Source organism: Leptonotus elevatus, chromosome 3 (assembly GCF_054856555.1).
Source record: "Leptonotus elevatus isolate MCC_2025b chromosome 3, RoL_Lele_1.0, whole genome shotgun sequence".
Classification (NCBI taxonomy): Eukaryota; Metazoa; Chordata; class Actinopteri; order Syngnathiformes; family Syngnathidae; genus Leptonotus; species Leptonotus elevatus.
The window spans coordinates 27,340,771-27,365,450 of record NC_141241.1 but is presented as its reverse complement, the minus strand read 5'-3'; the positions used below and the strand labels follow the sequence as shown (position 1 = coordinate 27,365,450).

The 24,680-nt window shown below is 38.3% G+C and overlaps 2 protein-coding genes across 13 annotated transcripts in view; one reads left to right on the top strand and one right to left on the bottom strand.

The window, feature by feature from the left end:
- Positions 1 to 10,469, top strand: part of ppfia1 (PTPRF interacting protein alpha 1) — a 60,716-nt gene extending 50,247 nt beyond the window's left edge. For 3 of the 12 annotated variants that reach the window (XM_086072465.1, XM_086072464.1, XM_086072460.1), the window contains 13 exons: positions 523 to 647; positions 736 to 908; positions 2,464 to 2,557; positions 3,862 to 3,943; positions 4,049 to 4,249; positions 4,442 to 4,504; positions 4,921 to 4,947; positions 6,284 to 6,459; positions 6,577 to 6,674; positions 6,780 to 6,955; positions 8,314 to 8,382; positions 8,465 to 8,633; positions 9,088 to 10,469. In XM_086072465.1, the coding sequence (XP_085928591.1) occupies positions 523 to 647; positions 736 to 908; positions 2,464 to 2,557; positions 3,862 to 3,943; positions 4,049 to 4,249; positions 4,442 to 4,504; positions 4,921 to 4,947; positions 6,284 to 6,459; positions 6,577 to 6,674; positions 6,780 to 6,955; positions 8,314 to 8,382; positions 8,465 to 8,633; positions 9,088 to 9,149 (1,515 nt within the window). In that variant the 3' untranslated portion in view covers positions 9,150 to 10,469. Of the gene's footprint in view, positions 1 to 522; positions 648 to 735; positions 909 to 2,463; positions 2,558 to 2,917; positions 2,930 to 3,861; positions 3,944 to 4,048; positions 4,250 to 4,441; positions 4,505 to 4,920; positions 4,948 to 6,283; positions 6,460 to 6,576; positions 6,675 to 6,779; positions 6,956 to 8,313; positions 8,383 to 8,464; positions 8,634 to 8,799; positions 8,874 to 9,065 lie in introns of all 12 variants that reach the window. The other 9 variants (XM_086072472.1, XM_086072461.1, XM_086072470.1 and 6 more) reach the window with 7 other exon arrangements.
- Positions 10,470 to 12,063: 1,594 nt separating this feature from the next.
- On the bottom strand, positions 12,064 to 24,103 carry LOC147178080 (uncharacterized). Its single transcript, XM_086072473.1, has 13 exons — positions 23,952 to 24,103; positions 23,005 to 23,201; positions 21,436 to 21,573; positions 20,971 to 21,085; positions 20,443 to 20,629; positions 18,000 to 18,141; positions 17,721 to 17,876; positions 17,568 to 17,623; positions 16,830 to 17,005; positions 16,298 to 16,698; positions 15,892 to 15,988; positions 12,731 to 13,025; positions 12,064 to 12,652 (listed from the first exon to the last, which is right to left on the bottom strand). Exons 1-13 carry the CDS (start codon positions 24,072 to 24,074, stop codon positions 12,471 to 12,473), a joined length of 2,265 nt encoding a protein of 754 aa, XP_085928599.1. The 5' UTR covers positions 24,075 to 24,103; the 3' UTR covers positions 12,064 to 12,470.
- Between the last annotated feature and the right edge of the window lie 577 nt (positions 24,104 to 24,680).

Below are 24,680 nucleotides of genomic sequence, written 5' to 3'. Positions count from 1 at the left end.
GTAGGCTATCCAATCACTAATAGGGGACCGTCAGTTATTTGCATCTATTTGTGATCGGGCTCTGTGCCTATCCACTGCAAAGAGTGGAGATGTACACATTTATCATCTAATATGTTGTACAAACCCAACTGTCAAGAAAATAATCACATCTTTTTTTCTTTTTGGGGGGGGGGGGGGTGTATACCGTATAAAGGTCATTCAGTAGTGTTATTTGTTATCTTCATTGAGTCTTTCATGTCTGAATGGACTGGAAATGGAGCAAATATGACCTTATTAACTTAAATAGTGTAAAAATGTATATGAATGACTGGGTCTACGAGGACTCTCTCACCTGTAGTATATAGTTCCGTACATTTCAGGAAAATGTAACAGTCATATTTTTATTGAACTTTCAATTTTTTTATATAAATTGTATTTTGTATGACATTCTGTGTAACAGCCTTAATGCAAATACTTCAATTTCACTTGTGGCTTTAACAGGGAAATATGACTACTGGATTTAATTTTTTCTGTTCTGTACAGTCTGCTCAGGATGACAAAACCACGATTCAGTGTGAGACATCACCCCCCACCACTCCACGCTCTATGCGCCTAAACAGGGAAGCTGGTCATGCTGCCAGCAACGAGGACATAAGAGACATTCGAGGGTCCGCCTTCTCCTTGTCACTTAAAATATATTTTAAACCTGCAGTTTGACATAAAATGGTGGTAAACCTTTTTTTATTTCATTTATAGTCTGATTGGCATGCAAGACGGGCAGGGTAGCAACCCCAGCAGCAGTAACAGCAGCCAGGACTCTCTCAACAAAGCAGCCAAAAAGAAGAGCATTAAGTCTTCTATTGGACGCCTTTTCGGGAAGAAGGAAAAGGGCCGGCCTAGCATTCCTGGAAAGGACTCTCCCAGTCAAGGTGAGATACTAGTGTGGGTAACAGCGTTGAAATTCATGCTTTTGTTTATATTGCAGCACTTGTTTTGTTTTTTCTTAGACTAAAATAATGGCCATAATATGGCTTATGCTGTCAGGCTCAAAATAAGACGTTTCACATTGCAGTTTGCGAGCAAAAATGTTAATTTTGAGCCTCATTAAAAATTCTTTGAATGGCAAAAACGAGAATCACAGATTTTGATGTTTTTCTGAACTGCTGAGACATTACCAAAAAGCTTCGCTGGGCTGGACGCATGTATGTTAAGGTTGTCACAACACACTAAGGGCACCTAGTGACACCTACGCACAGGACGAAGGCAATTAACCGTTGACGCAAGGTTGGTGCTACTTGCGCCACAACCAGCTATCTAGCAGCAAGCTTCGCTGGCTAAAAATTTAGCTAAATACTCCTCACTCTTTAGACCTATTTATGTCAGTAATATTATTTGTTTGTTTTGACAATAATGTCTCGACTTTGATTTTGACTTTTGAGATCTGCACAACAAATATTCTCAAATTACATAACAGCAGTGGCCGCCTATCAGTAAGAGCTCAGGGTTTGCAAAGTGTGTTGGTATTCAATTTTAATGCTCTCAACTTTAATAAATGAGTGTGAATGCACATAATCACTAACAGTTTGCGAGAGAATGAAGTGATAACGGCAAACACGCAAGAACGATTAAGAACTATTTACAACAACAAAAAACGCACCTTAAGGCATGCTTAGTACTCCACACTCACTTAGTGTGTTGTGTATATATATATCTTTTTTTTTTTTTAAAGGAACCCCGTCTGTCATGACAAGTTTGCTCCATATTATTTATTTGGTTGTTACTAACATAGCTTTGAGATACATTTTTCAAAAATTATTTCCAGTTTGATGAATTTTGTAGAAACTTTATTTTGGACGTACTCCGCCATTGTTATTTACGTCACAACGCATTCAGTGCGTAGTGACGTAGAATGGCGGCGGCTCTCTGCCCAGCAATGTGAAACACCAATAAAGAAAGCAAGTTAAGCCTCGTAGCGTTCCTAAAGAAACAACATGCGATCGGGAGAGTCACCCTCCCCCATGATGTGCTCTTGTCATTCTCCAGACGCATATTCAAGAGTTTTGATCGTCCCTTTAGGAATGCTACGGAGGCTTACCTTGCTTTCTTTATAGGCATTTCACGTTGCTCAGCAGAGAGCCAGCCGCCATTCAATTCAATTTATTTCATTCATTTGTAAAAGAAAAAAGACAATATAAAGCAATATTGAAATTCTAAGTAAAGTAAACAAAATGAAAAGGGGACAGAAAGAAGTAAAACTTGTTTTGTCTGCCTCATTGTACCGCCATTACGCACTAAATGCGTTGCGACGTAAATAACAATGGCGATGTATGTCCAAATAAAGTTTCTACAAAGTGTATAAAACTGGAAATTACCTTTAACTCTATGATGACAACACATAGGAGCGAATTAATCATATTTTGAAACACGCAGATCTAAGCAATATTTAAGGTGTAGCAGCATTGAACATTGTGTTTTTGTTCTTAGCTGGTACTCCTGAAGCAGAGAGCTCACCTAAGGATGGCCTAGGAATGAGCACCCTGGGAGGCCCTGCAGAAAAGAACAGAAAACTGCAGAAGAAGTAGGTGTTGCTCTGTTTTTGAACACACTCAATAGCCACGTATAATAGTGTTCATTGTAAAACCTTTGGACTTGCACTCATGCTACATTTCCATGCTGGTTCATATACACAGTGCCTGTCCACGTGGCTTCTGCTCACTCCCATCATCAGTTTATTATTATAATATTCTTACCATTCCACATACGCTTTTCCATTGCAGTCACCTCCCATCCCCATATTGTCTTTATTTTATTTTATTTTGCTTTAACTCCAAGCAGTCATGACTTAAGCTACTTTTAATAAGTATCAATTCATGTTATTATTTTTTTGTTTTGCCAATCTCCCTCTTTTTTTATCACCCTCTTCTCATTTTCTGTGTAGTCCAAAGACAGGGTAAGTCGATTCATAATTGCTTTTGCTTTTCTTCCCACACTTGGGTCCTCATTGCTGCTGTCCTTCTGAATGGCTGGTCTCTTTTCCATACTGCTTTTTACCTAACGTGAATGTGTATGTTGATTTTGACAACAGTATTTTGCTCCAAAAGCATGAAGTTCTGCGCAAATGGAAAATGGTTACTAAATACTTTTATTTATAAACACGCAGCAGAATGCATAATCAGTGAATTGCTGAAAATTTCCTTTAGTAAACCATTATTAGAACAAACTATTTATTAGTTTTTGTTCAGTTCACCGTTTGTATGCATGTTTATTGAACTGCGTCATCTGGTGGCCAACTTCGCAGTTGTAAGGTGTTTCCACACCAGTTAAGCGAAATGCCTCTCAGAGCCCTCAAATATGCCTTGACTTGACAGTGACTGATTGTCCTTTATTGGCATTTCTCCTTAATAATAATGGCTGTGCATGAATTGAATGTAAAATATTTTTTACTGATTACTTAGTAAAGGTATTCCTGCCCTCAATTATTTTCTTTATGCATGTTGTGCCACTTTTCTCTTTCAGAGGATTGGTTTCTTGAAATGGTTATTTTAACTATAAAAGCTCTGGTACTGAGAGAAAATGGCCAAAGTGAACAGTCGTTGACTATCATTTAGCTTTCAAATCTGTTTGAACCTGCATATTCAAGACTTTGAAAGGGCTTAAAAGGTTTTGACGCACTTGTGTTCTTTAAAGGAATAGGTGTTTATCCATATTGTTCCAGATGAGAATGTCATGTTTTCTTTTCACTGCGCACTGCTCGTCTCTCTTTGTTTTTGCCTGCTCGTTGTTTGATGCTGAACATGTTTGGGTGGGATGGGCTAGCGTGCTTATATTTTTTAGTTCAATTGAGCTCAAATTGCATGTTTTAAATAACATTTTCTGTGTCAGGCACGAACTGTTAGATGAAGCGCGCAGGCAGGGCCTGCCTTTTGCGCAATGGGATGGACCAACCGTTGTCGTTTGGCTTGAGGTACAGCAATGATCTGAACAATTTCAACTATTAACTTTACTATATTGTTAATGTTGTTGTTTTTTATGTGATTAATCAGTTTTCTGTCTCATGTCCTTTGGCCAGCTGTGGGTGGGCATGCCTGCGTGGTATGTAGCCGCTTGTCGTGCAAACGTAAAGAGCGGAGCCATTATGTCAGCTCTTTCCGACACTGAAATCCAGAGGGAGATTGGCATCAGCAACCCATTACATCGTTTAAAACTTCGTCTTGCCATCCAGGAAATCATGTCGCTCACCAGTCCTTCTGCTCCTCCCACCTCCAGAACGGTATTTGTCTCAAACATAAGTAATACATACACTGTCTTAATCCCACTGAGCATGTACTCACACGGATTAACATTTTAAGCATTTATTTTTGTTGTAACAACCGTTGCTTCCTGATCTTTTTTCTTCTGTCCTGTACCACTGTCCCTTCTCTGCACACTTGACTCACTTGTGATTGGGGTGTCAAATGATCAGACCACAGGAAACGTTTGGGTCACACATGAAGAAATGGAAAGTTTGGCAGCTACACCTCCCACGGTTAGTCTTTCCAAATTGGCTGAACACTGGTTTGTTTCTCACAAGCTTTGGTGACTATTGGGCCTGTTCCAAGTTGGCCCAAGTTGGCCATATATCAATATCTTCAAATTGATGATAATGTTCTGGCTTTTTGTGATTAGCCACACTACGCAGACAAAGAAAAAACTAAAGATCGTGAGCTACTTGGAACAATGTCTTATCCATCAGTCCAAGTTTTCCTGGAATGTCCTTGTGGTGGATTTAGGAGAACAGTATGGTGTGATGTGTCTCTCTCTTCAGAATGAATCTTGTAATTTTCCTTTAGTTAGATTTTTCTATTAAGATTTGACTTCCAGCTGTCTAACCCCAGCATTGCCGTCTCACTAACCCAGCCTTTCTTTTCTTCTCACCATGCTCACTAACCATGTTAACACCAGGAGGATGACGAAAGCAGCTGGGCCCAGGTTTGAATATGTCACCCTCTTATGCTCAACAACTAAGCCGATATACAGTAGTATAAATAAATACCAAAACTGTGAAACTCTTAAGACACTTCACTGTGTCTCCTTTGAAATGAAAGAGCTCTGAGATGGTCCTTTCAACTTCCAAAGGGTGTGTCCCCATCCCAAATAACAGCTCTGAGCTCACAGTGATATCCAATATAATTCATATTATTATGTGAAGATCATTCAAAATAATGTTAGCCTAGGTTGAGGATAAATTTCTTCAGCAAGCTTGCTCCAACTGTGTCATGTGACTACTTCTGCCAGTGACGGTCATTGATCAAAGTGAGCAAAACTGTGGCTACTGCTAATCCTAGTTCTGTTCAATTACTGTGTCACGAGAGCGGACTGGAGGAGAGGAAGAAACATTGCAGACCCTCCATGCTTGTTTAATTCAGCAGTATGGGTGCATTTCAGCTACCTTTTTTGCTTATCACCTGACTGATACAATCATAGTGAGTGAAGGATCATGATTTAGGGATGTTTTTCTACAGTCGGAGAATAGTCACGATTGAAGGAAAGGTAAATGCAGAAACGTACAGGGACCGACTGAATAAAAACCTGGTACCATGGTGCCCTTGACATTCAAATTGTAGGACGGGTCATCTTTCAGCAGGGCAATGACCCTAAACCCTTGGTAAATTACTAATGTTACAGTCATTGATGTATTTATACATGTGCAGTGCGCAGAAGTGGCTGTCTACTTGGGTATTTGCACCCCAGCATGCCAAAACTTGAAAACACCTAATGGTGTCATAATATCCCCACTTAATCAAGTATTTTGGGGGGGTTAAAAAAAAAATATATATTTTTATTTTCAATGCAATTGTAATTAGTGCCAACTATTTGGGTTATGGTCCACTGTACAATGAGGAATAACAATTATACTCCAAAACTGCAAATGTTACAATATAGAAATTGGGGAAAAATGACAATACCCATACCTCTTTTTTGTTAGGCTTAAATAATCACAAAATAAATAAATCAAGGCCTACTTGGTGTACAAAATGTAATGTAATCAAATTGTCTTCTAATAGTGAGAGACAGGTAGGTACCCAATACAGCAGTAATCATTGTATTATATAGACAACATGTATATTTTTTTAAATGTATGCTACATTTTGATTATTTCATTTAATAACTTACTTCGTTATTTTTTCAGTTAGTGATGCTACCATATCCTGAAAAATGACAATTTTCTTTAATTTTTGTGTGTATTGGTAGTTTTTCTTAATTTGCGTATGTTTGTTTGTGTTAAAGAATATGATTGTATTTACTGTGTTTTTTATTATTATAGACATTGGCATATGGAGACATGAATCATGAATGGATTGGTAATGAGTGGCTACCCAGCTTGGGCCTACCACAGTATCGTTCATATTTCATGGAGTCCCTGGTGGACGCCCGCATGCTTGATCACCTTACCAAGAAAGACCTCCGCGGACAGCTGAAAATGGTTGACAGTTTCCACAGGTAATATACACAAATAGAAAAACAGTGTGCTCATTGTAGCCTTAATCCAGCATGCACTTTGAAAAAGCAAACAGCTGCAAATAACTTGATCAACTACGTTCAATTTTTGGTCGATAGGAACAGTTTTCAGTGTGGAGTAATGTGTTTAAGGAGGCTCAACTATGACCGGAAAGAGCTGGAGAGGAGAAGGGAAGACTCTCAGCTGGAGTTTAATGGTAACAAAACGCAACATTAAATATGTATACCTTTGATATTTACCTTTGAGATACAAGTACGCCACAAAATAAATTGCATAGTAAATTTCCTACCCCTGTTTTCAGATGTTCTGGTGTGGAGTAACGAGCGTTTGATCAATTGGGTTCAGGCTATTGGGCTGAAAGAGTACAGTGCCAACATCTATGAAAGTGGTGTCCATGGCGCATTGCTCTCCCTGGATGAAACCTTTGATCACAACACCCTGGCACTACTGCTGCAAATTCCCACACAGAACACTCAGGTACAATAGCACACTAACATTGTACTAGTACACAGGCCTTGAAACCAACAAAAGAAGAATAGCTTTATAAATGGAGTGAGTAATAATTGATTAGCAATAGTGGCAATAATTGAATACACGACTAGAAACAACACTAACTATCTTACATGTCATGTCATGTTACATTATTGTGTCTGTCCAAAATAACACATTAATGAAGCATAGCATTGTAACGGCAACTAAGTATGATGGGAAAGCTTGCTCTGATTACTCTGATTGTTAATGTGTTACGATCGTAAAGTGTCACCCTGCTAAGGAGGGCGCCGGAAGTGATGTGAATAGGTTTCAAAATAAGTGCACTAACAGAAATGCATTAATTGAATCTCCCTTGTTAAGTGTACTTGCCTATGGGTCCCACTTTTGCCCATTTTAACTATTTATGTTGTCATACTTGTTCAAATTATTACTGATCGTGAACTTGTAAACACATTCAATTGTAATTTTGCCATGCAGCATTTTTGTGGGCCTAGTAGTAGTAGATTGAAACAACTCTTAATGGGGGATAAAAATAAAAATAAACAATCCTTTTTCAGAAACTGCTTCAAAGTCTAATGAATACTTCCAAACTCTCTCTGTGTAGTTTTTATTATTATAATTTTTTTTCATAGTTCCTGATATGTTGCAAAACTAATTGACCACTAGTGATGGGAACAAGCCTGGTGGTAATTATGTCTGTTCATGTCAACACATTTGCAGAGGCTGTCAGCACTTACCAAATCAGTACAAGAGAGAGATTAATCAAATCTATAATCAAAAGTGACAATATAAAATGTAAGTATAAAAGGACAAGTGGTTTTTCAGGAAACACGTAATGCAGTCCCCTTCAATGTAATAATAGATAACAAAAACTAAAGGAATGGCCAAAATTAAAATTGGAAAAAATATTTTAATTAACACAATTTTTTAATGAGTGCTTGAAAAAAAGATATCTAACTCAATCTACATTTCATATTTATAATGCTAGCTAGTTATAGCTCAATATCGTCGTCAATTAATCAGGCATGAAAACCACTCACCATTTTGAAACCAATATAAGGTGAATTGAATAATGTGAATTGTACAGATCCGAGGAGAAAATTATTTGGGGGGTTGGTGTCACTGAACTGAACAATCTGGGCTATAGAGCTCATGACAACACTACCTTACCAAGCTTCAAAGACGCGATCATTGCAGTAATTGGTGTTACTGTGTGAGTAATGTAAGTAAGAGTAAAATGTGCAGAGTGAAACAGTTGAGCTGGGAGTCTGATTTGATTGATGCAATAAGATGATGAGCTAAATGGCTGCTATTTCCGATTTGCCTTTTTTCCTCTCTTCTAGGCCAGAGCAACTCTTGAGCGGGAATACAACAGTTTGCTGACCATTGGTACAGACAGGAGGATGGAAGAGGTGATGGACAGAGCATTTCTGCTGAACCAAGTGATGATGAGCGAAGCCAACTTTTTTCTCTCCTGAATCTTCCTTGTTCCAGGATGACGACAAGAACTTCCGGCGAGCTCCCTCATGGAGAAAGAAGTTCCGGCCCAAAGACATGAGGGGGATGCCTTTGGGCGTTTCAGACACTCTGCCTGCCAATTTCAGGGTGACCAGCAGCAACGCATTATCTGCCTCCACACAGCCAAAGAGGAGCCCAATGGACGGTAAGTAACAGTTGTCGACGCATGTGTTTGCGCTTCAAATGTTCTTGTGGCGTAATAGGATTGTGTCATGTCTTACTTCTTGAATGGCCTGTCTGCTGTGCAGTATGAGATGCTGTGACTAACGGCATGCCCTTTGCATGTGATTTTTGCCAACATGCGCATACAGGAAGCCAGTCTATACAGAGGCTGGACACTGCTACTGTCAGGACCTACTCTTGCTAACATAAACCTCACGCAACGGTAAGCTGACATCGTGCAGGTTGATGCATCTCGAAAAGCCATCGTCTTCACACGCAGAGCACAGCTTTATTGAACTTTTCCGCTGGAATGACGCACGTTTCACGCCTTTTCCCTTTCTTCTTTTCCTTCCATCCCTGTCCTCTCTTCTGCTTCCCCTATTGTGTCTGTTCATGTCCCTCTTCCCCATCTCAGTTTATCCTCATTATTTCTATAGGTAACCGCTGGTCAGAAGACGAAGGGGAATTCCCTGCTTTCAAGACCAGGATGATGAACTAACAGATTTCTAAGGACACTAAAAATATGATCTTGCTCACCAATTTCAGTATCCCGAGATGAAACTGTGTAGATGTATCCACGTTTCTTATATTTATGTAAACCAATGGGACATTTATATGATTTTAGAATATAATGTTAATCTTTTTGCCTCAATCTCTTTCAGTCAACTTTTGACATTTCCTCACTGGGCTCATCAGCTCTCAGATGTATGTAACGGAATGTTTTCAACCGTCTGGAATTTGTATATTTCTACCAACAGACATTTTATCTAATCTTTTTTATAATCTTTATTTGACCAGATGTATGTTTTTTCCTTGTTGATTTGAAATATAATCAATGGTTAAGTGACTTGTGATATAATTTAATTCTATATCGTTACCCTTTTTAACTTTTCAATTCTTTGTTGCTTATTACTTGTTTTTTCCTTTTTAAATGTAAATGCAGCTGTTATGTAGGTCAATGTGTGTGAATATCAGAAACTGCTGGAGACCATTTTGCAAACTGCTCAACACTGTGACCGTCACCATGAAAATAACTGCTGGCAAACCAGATGATGTTGACAGCAGATACCGCGCACACACCAAATGTAAAGTTTTGAATTGAAGAAGCTAAAGCCATATTAGTAGCAGGAAAATTTTAATCACTAGGGCCACTTTAAAATGCAAGTGAAAACAAAATTCCAGGTTGTGTCTCATTCACCGTGCATGCAAGAACTAACTTTCCCGTCCCTGCCAACTTTGAAACTGTCCCTTCAACCACATCAAAGCCCTTCCTCACCTTTGGAGACACCTATCTGATTCTGCACAGGAGGAGTTTTAATGTAGCGAAGAACTGAAAAAACTGAAGCCTCTGTTAATCCCCGCTAGACAGGCTCCAACATTTAAAAAAATCTTTTTACAAAGACTTTATATCAAGCCTTATTGTTTATTAACTATAGACTCTGTCTTCTTCTGTGTTCTTATTTATTACACATTTATGTTGTCTCTTCACCATTATAGCTTCAGCTATAGTTTTCCCCCCTGTAAGTCTTGTCTGCTCTCACAACACTAGTTTCACATTAATTAAGCTCCATGGCAATTTGGAAGAAACAAGCTTTTTTTATATATATAAACACTTAGCGTAGTCGAACTCTAAACTGCAAGCTAGGTTTTAATTTTAGTATTTTCTCTCATTCATGCTCTGTGGAAATCATGTTGCTATTAGTCCTGTTCTTCCCTTTTGAATTGTCTAATCATGTAACAATGTACAGTCTGAGTACTTATAAACTATTTTTATCACAGTATTATTTATTGCTTACTTTCAATAAAATACTGAAGCATATTATCCTTTTCAGATAAAGATCAACATTTTATTCAAAACTTGTATGCTTTGGTCTTTGTATTGGCTTTGACATGGACAAAAAAAAGTTTTTCTATACTATATGATGTTAAACATGGCTGATTCTTTGTAAATAGAGTATTTATTGGTCCTTTTGAACACACACACACAAAAAAAAATCAACTTCCATATATGACATTTTGATTTGTGTCATATTTGATACATCTGGTCACAATGCTTTAAATTCATACATATATACATATAACTGTCAAAAATATTATAATAATAAACAGACATATCAAACATTAAACATTTCCAAAAATCAAAAAAGATTTCCCACTATTAAGTATAGGTCTCTCCTTTCTCAATTGGGGCAATCTTGCAAGGTCGCTGGAAAAGCCATCAGCTGGGTGACACTGCCCTCTAATGGATTATCCATGCACTGCATGTCAGATCATATACGTCAGGGTTTTAATGATTATTAATTATTATTATTATTATTATTAATGATTAATTATACTCATGAAATAGAGGGCTCAAAATTCCTGTATTTAATATAATATGTTTAGCTTTATACGGTTAAAGTAATATAAAATAATTGAACCAAATCTTGTTAGTAGTAAAATATTTTTCAGCTATATGTTGAGTCGCTGTAGATCTTTACGTCATCTGAAACTACGCAATGCAAATTGGGACAACTATACATCAGCAAATACGGTCGTGCTATATCTTCCTCCAAAAAAGGTGCGACCAAAACCTGTGTGGCACGACCAACTGAAAAAGTTGGTAGCACCAGTGCAAATTTAGTATGGATGATTAGTAATCATTAGATGATTACATTTTATCATTTCATACAGCTTCATTCATTCATTTTATTCCACTTCAACACAACTAGTAATTAGGGATGCACGATAATGTCGGTGGCCAATAATTATGGGCAATTATCGACCAAATTGACGTCATACAGATAAACCAGGTAATAAATCCGCCTGAGCTAGAGTTGGGGCTGTACTCCAAGCCGGCCTCTTTGTTTCTCTCTTTCAGTTTTCATCCCAATAGGGCTAGTAAATAAATGTCCGTGAGAACGAGCATAGCCCTTCATGTATACGCAAAGATTCATGCATCTGGATTATTTATTTTTTGTGCGTGTGACTTTTTTTCCCCTGGGTTTGGCCGTTTCAGTATGAAACGCGCAAGTATTTGTACATGAGAACACTTGTGCTCTTAATGCGACCAAATAATGGACGTTAGGTTGCACTTACACGCCGTCTATTTGTTTAAAGTAAGCAAAATGTTGTGAACCTGACCTCACAAAGCAAACAAACATATATTAACTACTGAGAACTTCTCACAATGTTGAAGTAGACAGTGTTATAAAAATTTCAAAAAAACTGGAGAAAACAAACTGAATGGAAGTTTGTTTTTACCACCGTGTCTGATTTCAATCTGTATGCCGTCTAAATGTCTGGTTTATGTTCACATGCAGCTTTAATTGGCCGTTTGCCATTTATACAAACAAATTCAGTGAATTCAATAAACCTATGCTTTCTTAATGCAGAAATGTGGTCCTTTTTGGCAAGCACAATTCATACACGTCGACAATATACATATTTTATTTAGATGTTTGATAGCAAAGACAACACAGCCATGGGCTTTTGGAATGACGACTTTGTTGCTGATGACATTTGTCACAATCTTTTCTGGATCGAAGGAACCAAGTGAACCGCTTTAATTTTATTCTACATCAAAAAAAAAATCACATATACAAAGCAGGCATAGAATCAAACAAGAAGCACTTTTTGGAAAAATTTGAGTTGTAGCACAAATTGTTCTCACAGGTGGGATTATGCCTAATGCATTACAATGTAAGGTTCATCAAGTATCCCAAATTTCAAATCACGCATGTTAATGGTGTAACATATTGTCATTCATCACGATAACATAATTGTCATAACCTGTTTTTGGGAATTATGCATATAATACAATGTGATTATAATTAATACATTAAGAAATCAGAAGAGGCTTCTGGTCATCTCCTTTGCTCTTGCGTGCGTAGTATGTGACAACCACAGCCGACACTACCACAAACAAAGCGCACACACTACCAAAGACCATCGTGCTGATCTTGGTACTCAGCATCTCCTTGATTTCCATTCGTCTTCCGCTCAGTTTGGTGTCCCCAGAAACTGTCAGAAGACATGAATTGAGATATTAGATAATACAGTTAGCAGGTAGGAAAATATCCTGGTTCTATATGTTGCCACCTGGCATAGGAGCGTCGCTCTTTTCCATCACATCAACCACGTTGGTATTGTTTCTCACATCAGCTTGAATCCTCTCAGCATCCGCTATCTTCATCTGACTGTTGTTGTGGTGAACAGCTCCACTGGGAACAGCCTCATTGACAAACTGAAAAGGACCCTGAGTCAAGGATTGGATGGAGGTCTGCACACCCACGGCTCGTCTGCGCCTGCGAAACTGCTCGTTCAGACAACCCATGGCACATCTGGAGACAGGATCGTTTACGTCGCACATTAGGACCGTGCAGGTGATGTACACCTGGAAGAAGATTATTTGAGAGATGTTTTGAGTTACGAGCACTCACTGAATGAATCAAAGACATATTTCAAGGCAGCAATGTATTCACATTTTTTGATGTAGTACAGAGAGGTGTGCCCATACTGAATATGTTAAAGTATGCAAAGCAGTGTTCCCCAGCATATTCCTGATTCATTGTTTTTGTTTTTAATCTACCTTCAGTTATATGCAGGGCTCTAAATTTACTTTTTTGATGACCAGCCAATGTGGCTGTTGACTCTAAAAGTTACCAGCCAAACACAATTTCCACCAGCCAACTTTTTTTTCTCAGTGAAAATTTTCCCAGATACCCCCTAAACATAAAGTAAAAACAGTATGTCTATGGCAGCATGTTATGTTATATTAAATTAACTAGGGGTGCACCGATCGATCGGCCTGCCAATTTATCGGCCCCGATTTCCTTAATTTTGGAAGATCGGTGATCGGCCGATCCCTTAAAAATAAACTAATCTTTTCCACCAATCTCATCTGCCTTTCAAAGGTCTGAAAAAGTCAGCCACTGTCTTCTTCTACTGAGATGACTAATAGGATTTTCATTTTTATTTGAGAACTACTTCATGTGCAGTTAAAACAACCCATTTGTATTATTTCACCGATATTGTTCAATGTTTTTCAATAAAACAAGATTGGAACACTAGGTATATGTTGCTTGTAATGGAAAAAAATCGGTATCGGCAAAATTCGGGATCAGCAGGTCAGACTTTTTAAAAGATCGGTGATCGGCCTGAAAATTGTGATCGGTGCACCCCTAAAATAAACTGATTCTGAAACATATAGTCAGGTTCATTTACTTACTGCCACATCCATACGGAATGGATATTTCTTTTAACGCTTTTCACGCGTTTAGCACTCGTGAAATAGGAGAAGTACAATGGAGTATATGCCACGGAGGAGGCGGGAATTACGACTTCCGTGTTTTTCCGTGAATCAGCTTTGTTTCCGGTTCCAGTTTGTGCTGTGTGGGCCGCGTTCGAGTTCTTGCGCTTCCGCCTTTGTGCCCCTCAGTTGCGTGTTCCCGTCGACGGGTGCAAGTGTATAGTGTGTCTGTTTGAATTGTCCGAAGCATTTCAGAGAGCCGAGACGCCCTGCACGCTCCCGCACATCGGCGACAGTGCGGTTGGGGGTCGCAGGAGTGGGGGTGCGACCGTGTGAGTTGCTGGAATGCGGCCAGCAGTGGCCGGAAACTGCGCTGATGTGCGAAACCCGGAAGTCCTTGGCATCTAACCCATAGTTGGCACTATTAATTACACTATGTCGCGATTTTTTGCTGTCATATGGTGCTTATGGAGTAGCGATGTTAATGGTTCTTGGTGGAACAGAATTGTCAACAAATCGCTCCTCATGGCGGCCGTTTTCCAGAAATTCTCTACTGTTATTTTGATTAATGTCACTCTTGTCAAAGTTGTCAAAGCCGAATGAGTTCCAGGCGAGAGAATTGGGCTAAAATGCTAATTTGTTCATTGTAAAGGTCCAGAATAAAGACACGTCGTGAGATGCTTCCCGCGGCACCTCCAAAATAAAAGCCACGACACATTTCAATGGCTAAGACACTTTTATTGTGTTGAGGTCCGACAACAATAGTGCCTCTAACTGTGCGCAAAAGACATTTGCAGAGCAGTTTTCCGCAAAAGAACACACGACTGCACAACATCTTGTAGCTTACTTCGAGCCTTGAAATTTGCATTAGCAGCCAAATGAATTTTAACCTGCATTTGGCTGGTTGGCAGGTGTTAATTTAAAACCCTGGTTATATGATGAAAAATTTAACCTGACCTCACAAAGCAAGCAAATTGCCAAAGCACATATGAAAGTACTCTTTGGGGGCCCTCTCGTGGCATATTGCTACCAATAAACTAAGTTCAGGTTAGTTGAGAAGCTTCATGTGCCTTGCCAGTTGCCACTAATCTTACGGAATCTATATGGTTAACTATAAAGCATTGGTGGGGGTGGGACTTAATTACTCTCGCATGAAGGATATGTTGACAGTCTTCTGCCCAGATTTAATTATAACTGTTTTGATTTAGTTATAACTGTTTTGATTTAGTTATAACTGTTTAGATTTAGTCATAACTGCTTTAATTTCCTCAGTAAAGCTTGATGAGTGTTTGAATAAGGTTTTAAGGTGACGGAATGTCTGAAGATCTTCCTTTCTTTCCACACGCAATGAGCCATTTGTCTGGGGTGAAGCAAATGTGTTAATAAGATTTCTTTGTAAGTCTTATCTTGTGCTAGGTGCCGTCAGGTCTGAGACCTACTATATTTCCACATCAATAGGCCATCTGCCAATGTGTATTGAATGCTGTAAAAGTCTGTCTTGGCTGGGGGCAGGGGTGGGGAGAAAGGGGAGAGGGGAGGGGTTTGGGGGTACCACCTTTCTGATAGTATAAGACTATTGCAATTGTCAAGAATCGACACACATGCGAGAGGACTGCAGCGATTTGTCTGTAAACTTGTTTGTGTCCGTAATATTCTGTAAAATAAATTCCTTCGAAGGACCTGTTCACCGATCTCCAGTCTGTATTCGGATAACCAACATTCTCACTACCCGGAACAAAACGAACCCGCGGAAAACAAGATTTGTTTTCCAACAGATACTTACAACTTATCTCATACGGCATAGAAATGTATATATAGTATAGTATTTTCACATACATACATAGAAATAGCTATTTTGCGGCCATAATTAATTAAATGAAATGAAGAAGAAAAAAACATGCACCTTCTATGTCTGTATCTGTATTAAATTAGACACAATTGTATCAAATTTGTGCAAATTGATTATTTTGTTAATTTTTTTGGGCGTGAATATATTCTGTTTTTCAGTCACCTGATCATTGTCGCCGTCAAATCTGAACGCTTGAAACTCCAAGTGGTATGACAGTTTATCAACTGTTTCGATTCTTAAAGATGGCTCCGTAACACACCTGTGAGAAAAGCATATTTATATAGAACAAATCAGACACTTGATGATTTACTCATTATTATTTCTTGTCTTTTCCCTGCATTGTCATCGCCTAAAAATGTGCTCATGTTATGGTTCCGCTAATTTTTGGACATGATCTCATCTAAATAGTCTACATCCAGTCCATTTTCACCCCTTGATCACTAGAAGTGAAAGAATTAGATCAGACAAATAATAGCAAGTGTGAGGAAGCTTTTGCGGAGGCAATTTCAATCATTGAAATACACGATGACTTTTGTGTTTGCAAATATCAGCCTGTGTCAGTACTCACCCGTCCTTGACAAGGTCATAGAAGTCAGCATTGTCAGGGTTGTCATCAGGTGTGGCTCTGCATGAGTCCAGGAACAAACTTACATTTGCTAGTTTGGATTCTGCCTTAAGGCCCAAATAAATGTTTTGAAGGAACTCCACCTGCACTGGATAAGCACTAGGCTGCACCTTACTTGTGAACTTGCCATCTGTATAAACGTCAAACGAATAACTAAAGCTGTCGAATCTGGAGTCGCTGAAAATGTAATCAGACTTCTCAACGTTATAATTTGAGGAGATGGTGGCTGTTTTGGGGAACTGGCAAGAAAACTCAATCTTCACCGTCTGTCCCCGGGATACAATTTTCAATGGATCACGTAAGGTTTGGATCATATTCCTAAAGAAAATGTACTTTTCTTCATCCTGTTTTGAAGGGAAAATTAAGTCATGTGAAAATGACAGATGAGGGGAAAAATGGGCAACAGTTCATATTGTTACAGTTCATATCCATTGTTGCATAATAATTGTGATCTTTTTTTTTTTTAAATCAGTACCTCAATTGTTGTGCCACAGTTGCTGAACAACGTCGAGCCAATGATGTGAGTGGCATTATGAGTGACCAAGCAGGATGGCTCATTCAACGAGAGATAGTTCACATCCACATCAGGCAATGTCCATCTCTCAATAGCAACCATCATCTGGTTGGCTGTGCAGGTCATGGCCGTTTTACCTGGGATCAAATATCAACAACCAGTAAAAGATTGGAAAACTACTGACTTCACTAGTTTAAACTAAAATGACGCTGCACTGTTTCTCAGTGAAAGGAGTTACACTATGGAACAGCTGCAGTGATAAAATGAAATCATGTAAAACAATAGGTAGGTTCAAATACATCTTTCAAACTGAAATTTTAAGCAGACATAGAACAGAATTTTTTTTTTTCAAAAAACAAACAAACAAAGGTAAAATCAATAACATCATGAGTGTTTTGTATCCAGCTGAGTGTATTGTATGTCAGCTGGATAATTAAATTTCCCATTGGGATTATCTATCTATCTATCTATCTATCTATCTATCTAAAATGGCCTCCTGTGTGGAGTTTGCATCTTCTCCCCATGTTTTCCTTGTGAGTTATCTGTGACAATGTGTCCCGCAACTGAGTGATGCTCAATCCTAAGTGTACACCATTAGTCATCCAAAGTTAACTGGGATAGACTCCAACTTCAATATAACCCTGGGCATCGGACATATAAATTGGTTTGTGAAATATAGTATAATTAGGATTAACAAACCATGAAAGGACGTTGGTTTGCTCACCATGACAACAACACACCTCATCTCTGATTGGCTGAAATACAAAGAAGAAAGAGATTTGACAGGTTTTTCTGTTTTTATAATTGACAACAAAAACTAATCCAACATTGTCAATATCATTGAACTCTCACGATTCATTGGTCTCTGCTGTGAAGCAGACTGGCACAACTCTGTACGCATCACTCCGTTGTGGTGTCCAGGTTATGGTAAGTTCAGCTTTTCCATGTTCACCATCACTGAACTGTTTTTTCATGGTGTGGGGGCCACTGACCTGAAAGTCGTCAATGCTTCAAAAAAACAAACAGGAAGAAAAAATGGAGACGTAATTATCGCTGAATGTACTGGCAAATGATATTTTAGTAATCTAGAAGTGTTAGAGATAATAAGTTATAAATGGAAGGAAGACCTACGTAGCATGGTGAGCCTGCGCTTTGGCATGAAGAACCAATTTTTCACCAACTGTGGCATGAAGCACATAACCATGTTTGGGTGTTGGGTCCAAGAACTTGGGTTGCACATGACCAAGTTCACAATTTGGCAGTGAAGGAAGGACTGAAACAAAGACGGATGAGATTTTTGTGTACTGCACATCTTGTAAGGCAAATCAAGACAACACCTCTGCCATGATTGTACAGTAGTTGACGGCCCCCACTTTCCAAAAATGTCCGCTCAATTTTAGGAGAGTGAAGTTAAAAGTGAAGGAATAGGAAGTGTTCATGGAAGAGGCAAACAAACATATTACTGAGTTACAGAAAATACATATATCACTCTTAATGAGGCAGCCAGCAACACACACACATTATATTAAAATAGGTTTCTAATAGTCTATTATTGTGACTTGGGTGCCACTAGTATTAGAAACACATGCAAGATTGTGATTAGCTTGTCATTTTTCTGGGCTTCATCCAGCATGTGACAAAGTCAGCCAATTTACTGTCAAAAATGTCCCGTACATAATTTTTGTTAACAAAATAAAAACAAAAATGCTTCTTAAAAGACTAAAACTAACAGAAACTACATATTACATTTACAAAACTAACTAAAACTAACTATAGTTATTGTGAAAATGTACTTAGTTTTCTTCTTTAGTAATTAATGTAATACATGAGCCTTTGGTGTTGATTTTCAATGTGATTTTAAGTATATTTATTTTGATATTAACCGGAATAAGGACATTTGAAAGTGTGTCACACAGAAGTGACGTCATCTAGCAGCAGCCAATAGAGAAGCACCTTCACATGACGTCACTCAGCTGACAAATTTGCATATTTGAGTTTTGGCTCCAATGGCTCACCTTGCATGCTTTTTGTTGAAATGTAACGCTAGTTAAGAAGTGCGTTACTTTTTTCATTTTACCATAGTATTTATTAAATCTTGCACACAAATATACACTTTTTTTTTAAACGAAAACTAATACTAAAACTAACTCAAATTTAACTCAAACTAAGCATTTTTTAAATAACTAAAACTGATAAAAACTTACAGAGCCACCCTGAAAACTAACTAAAACTAACTAATAAAAATAAAAACTCAAAACGAAATAAAAACTAACTATAATGAAATTTTCAAAACTTATAATAACCCTGGTCACGCAGCAGGACCACGCCGCCTCGGTGGCCAAAGTGGCCGTATTTGGAAGTGCTTGGTGTAAGAAGTAAAGATGGAGACTTTGCTGCTGGTCTAGACGTGAAGCAGACCGCACCTTGACAAGATGCATCTTTTATTGTTGCAAAAGAAAGCTTTGTTCATCGTAACGAGTAGAAGAGCAGCAGTTCCACCTGAGACGACTTCGAGGTATTGTATATTTCAGGCTGAGCAGGAAGCAGTGTGTATGTCATCTCGTGTGACACTGAGACAACACATTTCTTAAAGGGGACGTCAACCCAAAAATGTTCTTTAAAATATGTTGTATGTGCCCCCACAAGCCTAAAAACGACATTCTAATTAATATTGCGTTAGTGGAATATGAATTAAGCAGCAAAATTCACCTGGTTTTATCCATCTCAGGGGGCAGTCATTTTGCCACTTGCTGTCAACTGCAAATGACATTACAGTTGCTCATGGCTCAGGTAACAGCCAATCACAGCTAAGCTTCAGAAAACAGAAAGCATGCATGCTTCCTCACACTGTGATCTTAATTTGAGGTCAGAAGTTATTTTTCTTCACTGAAGAACTATCATTTATATTTATTTCAGGGGTATCAGGCGATTAAAATTTTGAATTGTAATTAATCGCATGACTTCAATAGTTAACTCACGATTAATCGCAAATTTGTGTTCTAAATGTACAATAGAAGTTTTCATAGTCTTTTAACATTAAACTAATAGAAACTTGGCTGCATCTTTTAGTCATTGATACAGTAATTTCATAATAATTCATAAAATTGAGTTAATATATAAAAAAAAAGATGTAGCGTACTGCAAAGTGTGGTACTGATTTGTCTTGAGGTAATTGTTCTGCCACTAGATGGCATAATTGCATTTGTAAGACGTTGGTGACAGGTCAGTGCATTTTTCTTTTCATATTAAGAGCTATATAAACTTTAACATGAAGTAACTTGTGAAATTCTGCAAATGTTTTAAATTGTAAACTACAACTTGACCCTAGTCGCCACAAATATATGCATTATTATTAAATTTATTACTGCAAAATTTGCTGTGGATGTGTCTGATGCGTTGCGACTGAAATTCCCCCAGTACAGGCTTTCCAAGTCAGGGGCGGTCATTAATCGTTTGTTAAAAAAATGAGTGGTGTTAAAGGAACTCTAACTCAAAATTAACTCACTCATTTTGACAGCCCTATTTTATGTATTCAGATGTGTTTCACTATTATACAAAATAAACAATCACTTACTTTCTAGTAAGAACTGCAGTTTCAGCTTGCAAAGAGGTACTGCATTTTCATCTGAGTTCTCCCAGTATGTCCATGTTCCATTTGCATCGGACAAACTGATGTTTTTGTTGGGGAAATCCTCGAGCATTAATTCAAACACGTAGACGCCAACACTGACATGCCCTGTCTTTTCGAGCGTGCAAGTATTCTGGTAAACAGAAAGTGAAACATAGATCATTATCATGTTAAAATGTTATTTTTTGACTTTTTATTGTGAACTTAGTCTCGGTCGACTTTCCACAAACAACACACTCCCATAGGGACTATACACCCTCCCCTTTTTTTGTTTGGAAAACGTACACTGGCTGGCAATGATATACAGTTTTTCGTAGGCCTGTCCCATTCATATGTCCCTCGCATAATGACGGTCGACTGTATACATAATTTTCAATGCTGTGAGTTGGTACTATGCTTACATAAGAGGCTACAAATATGTTGCTCTTTTAACAAATACAGCAGGTATACCATATCACATAATTCAGGAATTACCTCATTTAGAGTAATGTTATGAACCGCGGCATCTGCAGACAAGTGACACTTCACACGATCTCCATCTGGATCATACGCTAAAAGATGAATATTTGAGAAACAGTTCTGGGGCACTCTGCATACAAACAGACATAATTCATAGTTAAATTCAGTCCTTGATCGAGCGCTCATTGAAATAACTAGAAATTCTACATTGTACACTATTCATCGATTCGCTGACTTCACTCATATACAGTAATTAATTCAAAATTTGTTGTATAATCAATTTAAATGAAATGCTTTTATTTTTAAAATACTACTTTTAAATTGTTCTTTTGCTACTTATATTAATATTGATTTAATATTATTTACTAAATAATAATAATAATAATAATATGGAGATCTTTTTAGGTGTTATTTTACCTGTCATGATAGATGTGGTTATGTGTTACATTGCATATTGTGTCTTAAGCAACAGTTATTTACCTTAGGGAGGACACTGTAGTAGTTACGGGACAGTTGTTAAGGGCTTCAGTGTCAGATCGTGTTCGGAGGTCCAGGTGTGCATGGGTTGTCCAATTAGTTCTAATGTCATTGTTAGTTGCCCAGCAGCAACCCGTGTTACTGAAAAGAAGTATTGTTATTGCAAATCAGCATAAATACAGCTCAAAAAAGCCTATTTTCAGCATACAGGTAGTATGATGCTATTCGATTTGTGACACAAATGATGATGATGCGAATGAAAGGGATTTCCAAGCCAAAATGTCCAGGATTGAGTTGAGTTTCACCAAATTAAAAGCTGCCTTAAAGGTAAGTCAATGCCCACTTTTATTGAACAATAATATGTTCTATGCAGCCCCACTAGTCTAAATATGTTATTTTGCTTAATATTGTGTTTGTGGAATATGAGTTAAGCAGCTAAACCAGCAGTTTTTATCCATCTCGGGGCGGCCATTTTGCCACTTGCAGTCGACTGAAGATGACAACACTGTCGCTCAGGTCTCAGGTAACAACCAATCACAGCTCAGCTTCAGAAAACAGCTGAGCTGTGATTGGTCATTGCCTAAGCCCTGAGCAACTATGATGTCATCTTCAGTCGACAACAAGTGGCAAAATGGCCGCCCCGAGATGGATAAAAACGGCTGGATTTTGCTGCTTAACTCATATTCCACTAATTCAATATTAACCAGAATTATTTTTCGGTGGGGGGTGGGGGGTGACTTCCCCTTTAAGGAATTGTTGAAGTTGGCCATTTTTCAGAAGTAAGAAGTTAATATTTTGTGTATAATTAATTTGATAGCACTATTTTTCATGCACAATAAATACTTTTAAAAAACACATTTTAACACGTGCTGTCGATGAAAATGACACCACAGGTGCTCAAAGCTCAGGTAACAACCAATCATGGCTCACCTGTTTTCTGGGTTTGGGCATGTGACATTCGCAAACCGAGCCATGATTGGTTGTTACCTGAGCCATTTCATTTTCAGTCGAAAGCAAGTGTCAAAATGTGTTTTTAAAGTAATCCCGCATTCGAGGAAGATGGGAAGCCCACTTGGTTTTTCCCAGTTCTGACCTCAAAGTGTTTGAAGTGATGTAAACAACAAAAATGGCTGGTTGAAATAATTTTTGTTCTGATAGATTTTTGTTCTGGTTAACACAGTCAGTCAAAATCATGTTGGGATACGTAAAGTCACTTCGAATAACTACATTAATGATATAATAAATCAAAATTATGTTTTGCCATTCATGGTCTTTGTGTCAACGGGGCTTGCCATTGTCAAGTGACATCAGATTTAAACCAGCCCCCAACTTCGCAACTCAGAGTTATGAGTTCAAAGAGGCGTTCCCGTGCATACTTCCTGGTATGAAGGTATTAAGTCCCACTTCCCTCCTTCCTCGAATGAAGCATAATTATCAAATTAATTGACAACATATTAACTTCTTCCAGCTGAAAATTGCTAAATGAGTCAAATACCCCGTTAATATAAACCTCCCACCCCCAATTGTAATGCGATTAAAAATGATCTTGAATGTGAGCGTTTGTTCACATACCTCAGAGAAATATGGGACATGTTCATTAAGACGTTTACCATTGTCAGTCTATCAGATTGACACCACCTGCTCTTGCCTTTGTTGTCCCGGTCTGTTTGCGTGACAATACTGTTGACGACGCTTGTACACGCCTCACATGTAAAGGTTGATGGATGAACACAATTATTCCTGCCATTCCGTCTGTAATGAAAGGCAACCTACAGAGAGAAATTGTGGAGAATTATCAAATTAATGTGAGACTTGATACTTGTTGCTATTTCTGTACAATGTTCGGGTGATGGGGGCAGTTCTTGTTCAGATTTAACTAGAGCCTGAAACAAAGTAGACCAACAATACTTTCATTTGGTATTGGTAAACTGTTTAGTCCCTCCCATATATCCATCCATACGTCAGTGATATGGCGGGAATGATATGGCCACATCTGGCCACCAGCCTTAGTTTGACTCCAAATCATCAGGAGGATGTCATTCTTCAAACATTTACAAAAACATTTCACAAATATTGACAAAGTCATCAAGTGGTGAATATATGGCCCAACAACCACATACCGAGAACTAGACATCCCTCATTGTCAAAAAGACATGAAACAAAAAACTGGTCAGGAAGGTTGCCAAGAGTCTGACAGCAACATTGAATGGGCTACAGGTATTTCCGGCTAGTTAGTAACTACAGGCTATTTAGTACTTGTGACAACAATGTCCCGTCTTCTAAAATCTGGGCCATGGCATAGAGCAGGAACTCTGGTCCTTGAGAGCCGATGTCCTGCCGGTTTGTTGTCTCCCTCCTCAAAAACAGCAGACTCATATGATCAGGGTCGTTATCAGGCTTCTACAGACCTTGCTGATGAGCCGATCATTTGGGTCAGCTGTTTTATTTTATTGTCACACAAAACCTTAAATTAGAAAGCACAAACCATGATAACATTAGCATAAAGTGCAGCACAGTACCTTAATACTTCCATCGGGTTCCTTGTGTGGCTTAAGAAAACTAATACTATCCCCATGAAAATCTTCAGCTGAAGTTGACCCTAGTATTGCCAACAGCATCAGGAGTATGACACCTGCTGCCATGATGTCGGCAAGAATCTCGTCAAAGTTTGTTCAGTCGCTTTCAGAGCTCTGAAAAGGCGTTTCCTTTGGATTCCACCCAACAGGTCAAACCAGTGACATCATTTGAAATGATTTTGTTCCCCCCACCCCAAACATGCCTTTCTTAATCTCATCTTTTAGATCATTAATAATTCTAACCTGAAGTTTTAGTTCAGGTGTACATAAAGTCATAGTAGCATAAGCATCATGCATGACACCTGCAGAAAAAAATCTACAGTGTGTGATTTAACTTTAGCCGTTTTATATTTTTATTCTCTAGAAAATGAAAGATGGAAGCCAAACCTGTTTTAGCATCAGACAGTGAAAAACTTTTATAAAGGCTTTGGGCATAATCATATCGTCAACCCTCTTAAAAAAAAATCCTCAGTCATATTTTTGCCCAAAAACCTTTTTTTTTTGCCTAAATCATCCACTCATGATGCAAATGGTTCAATCTATGTTTCCTGACAAATCTGAAAATACTATTTTAAGGTGTCGATATATTATTCAAACGACTAATTGGTTTGCTGCAGACACATGTTAATTAAATGAGTTTGTTACGGTTGCTCTAGCAGTGCTAATTGTTTG

Bases quoted from the DNA above. Each gene is read 5' to 3' on its own strand.
- LOC147178080 (XM_086072473.1), bottom strand. From the start codon at position 24,074: ATGGCAGCAGGTGTCATACTCCTGATGCTGTTGGCAATACTAGGGTCA. The intron at 20,630-20,970 runs GTAATTCCTGAA...TCTGTTTACCAG, and splicing joins ATAACATTACTCTAAATGAG to AATACTTGCACGCTCGAAAA. The intron at 18,142-20,442 runs GTAAGTGATTGT...TCTTTGTTTCAG, and splicing joins ACTGCAGTTCTTACTAGAAA to TCCTTCCTTCACTGCCAAAT.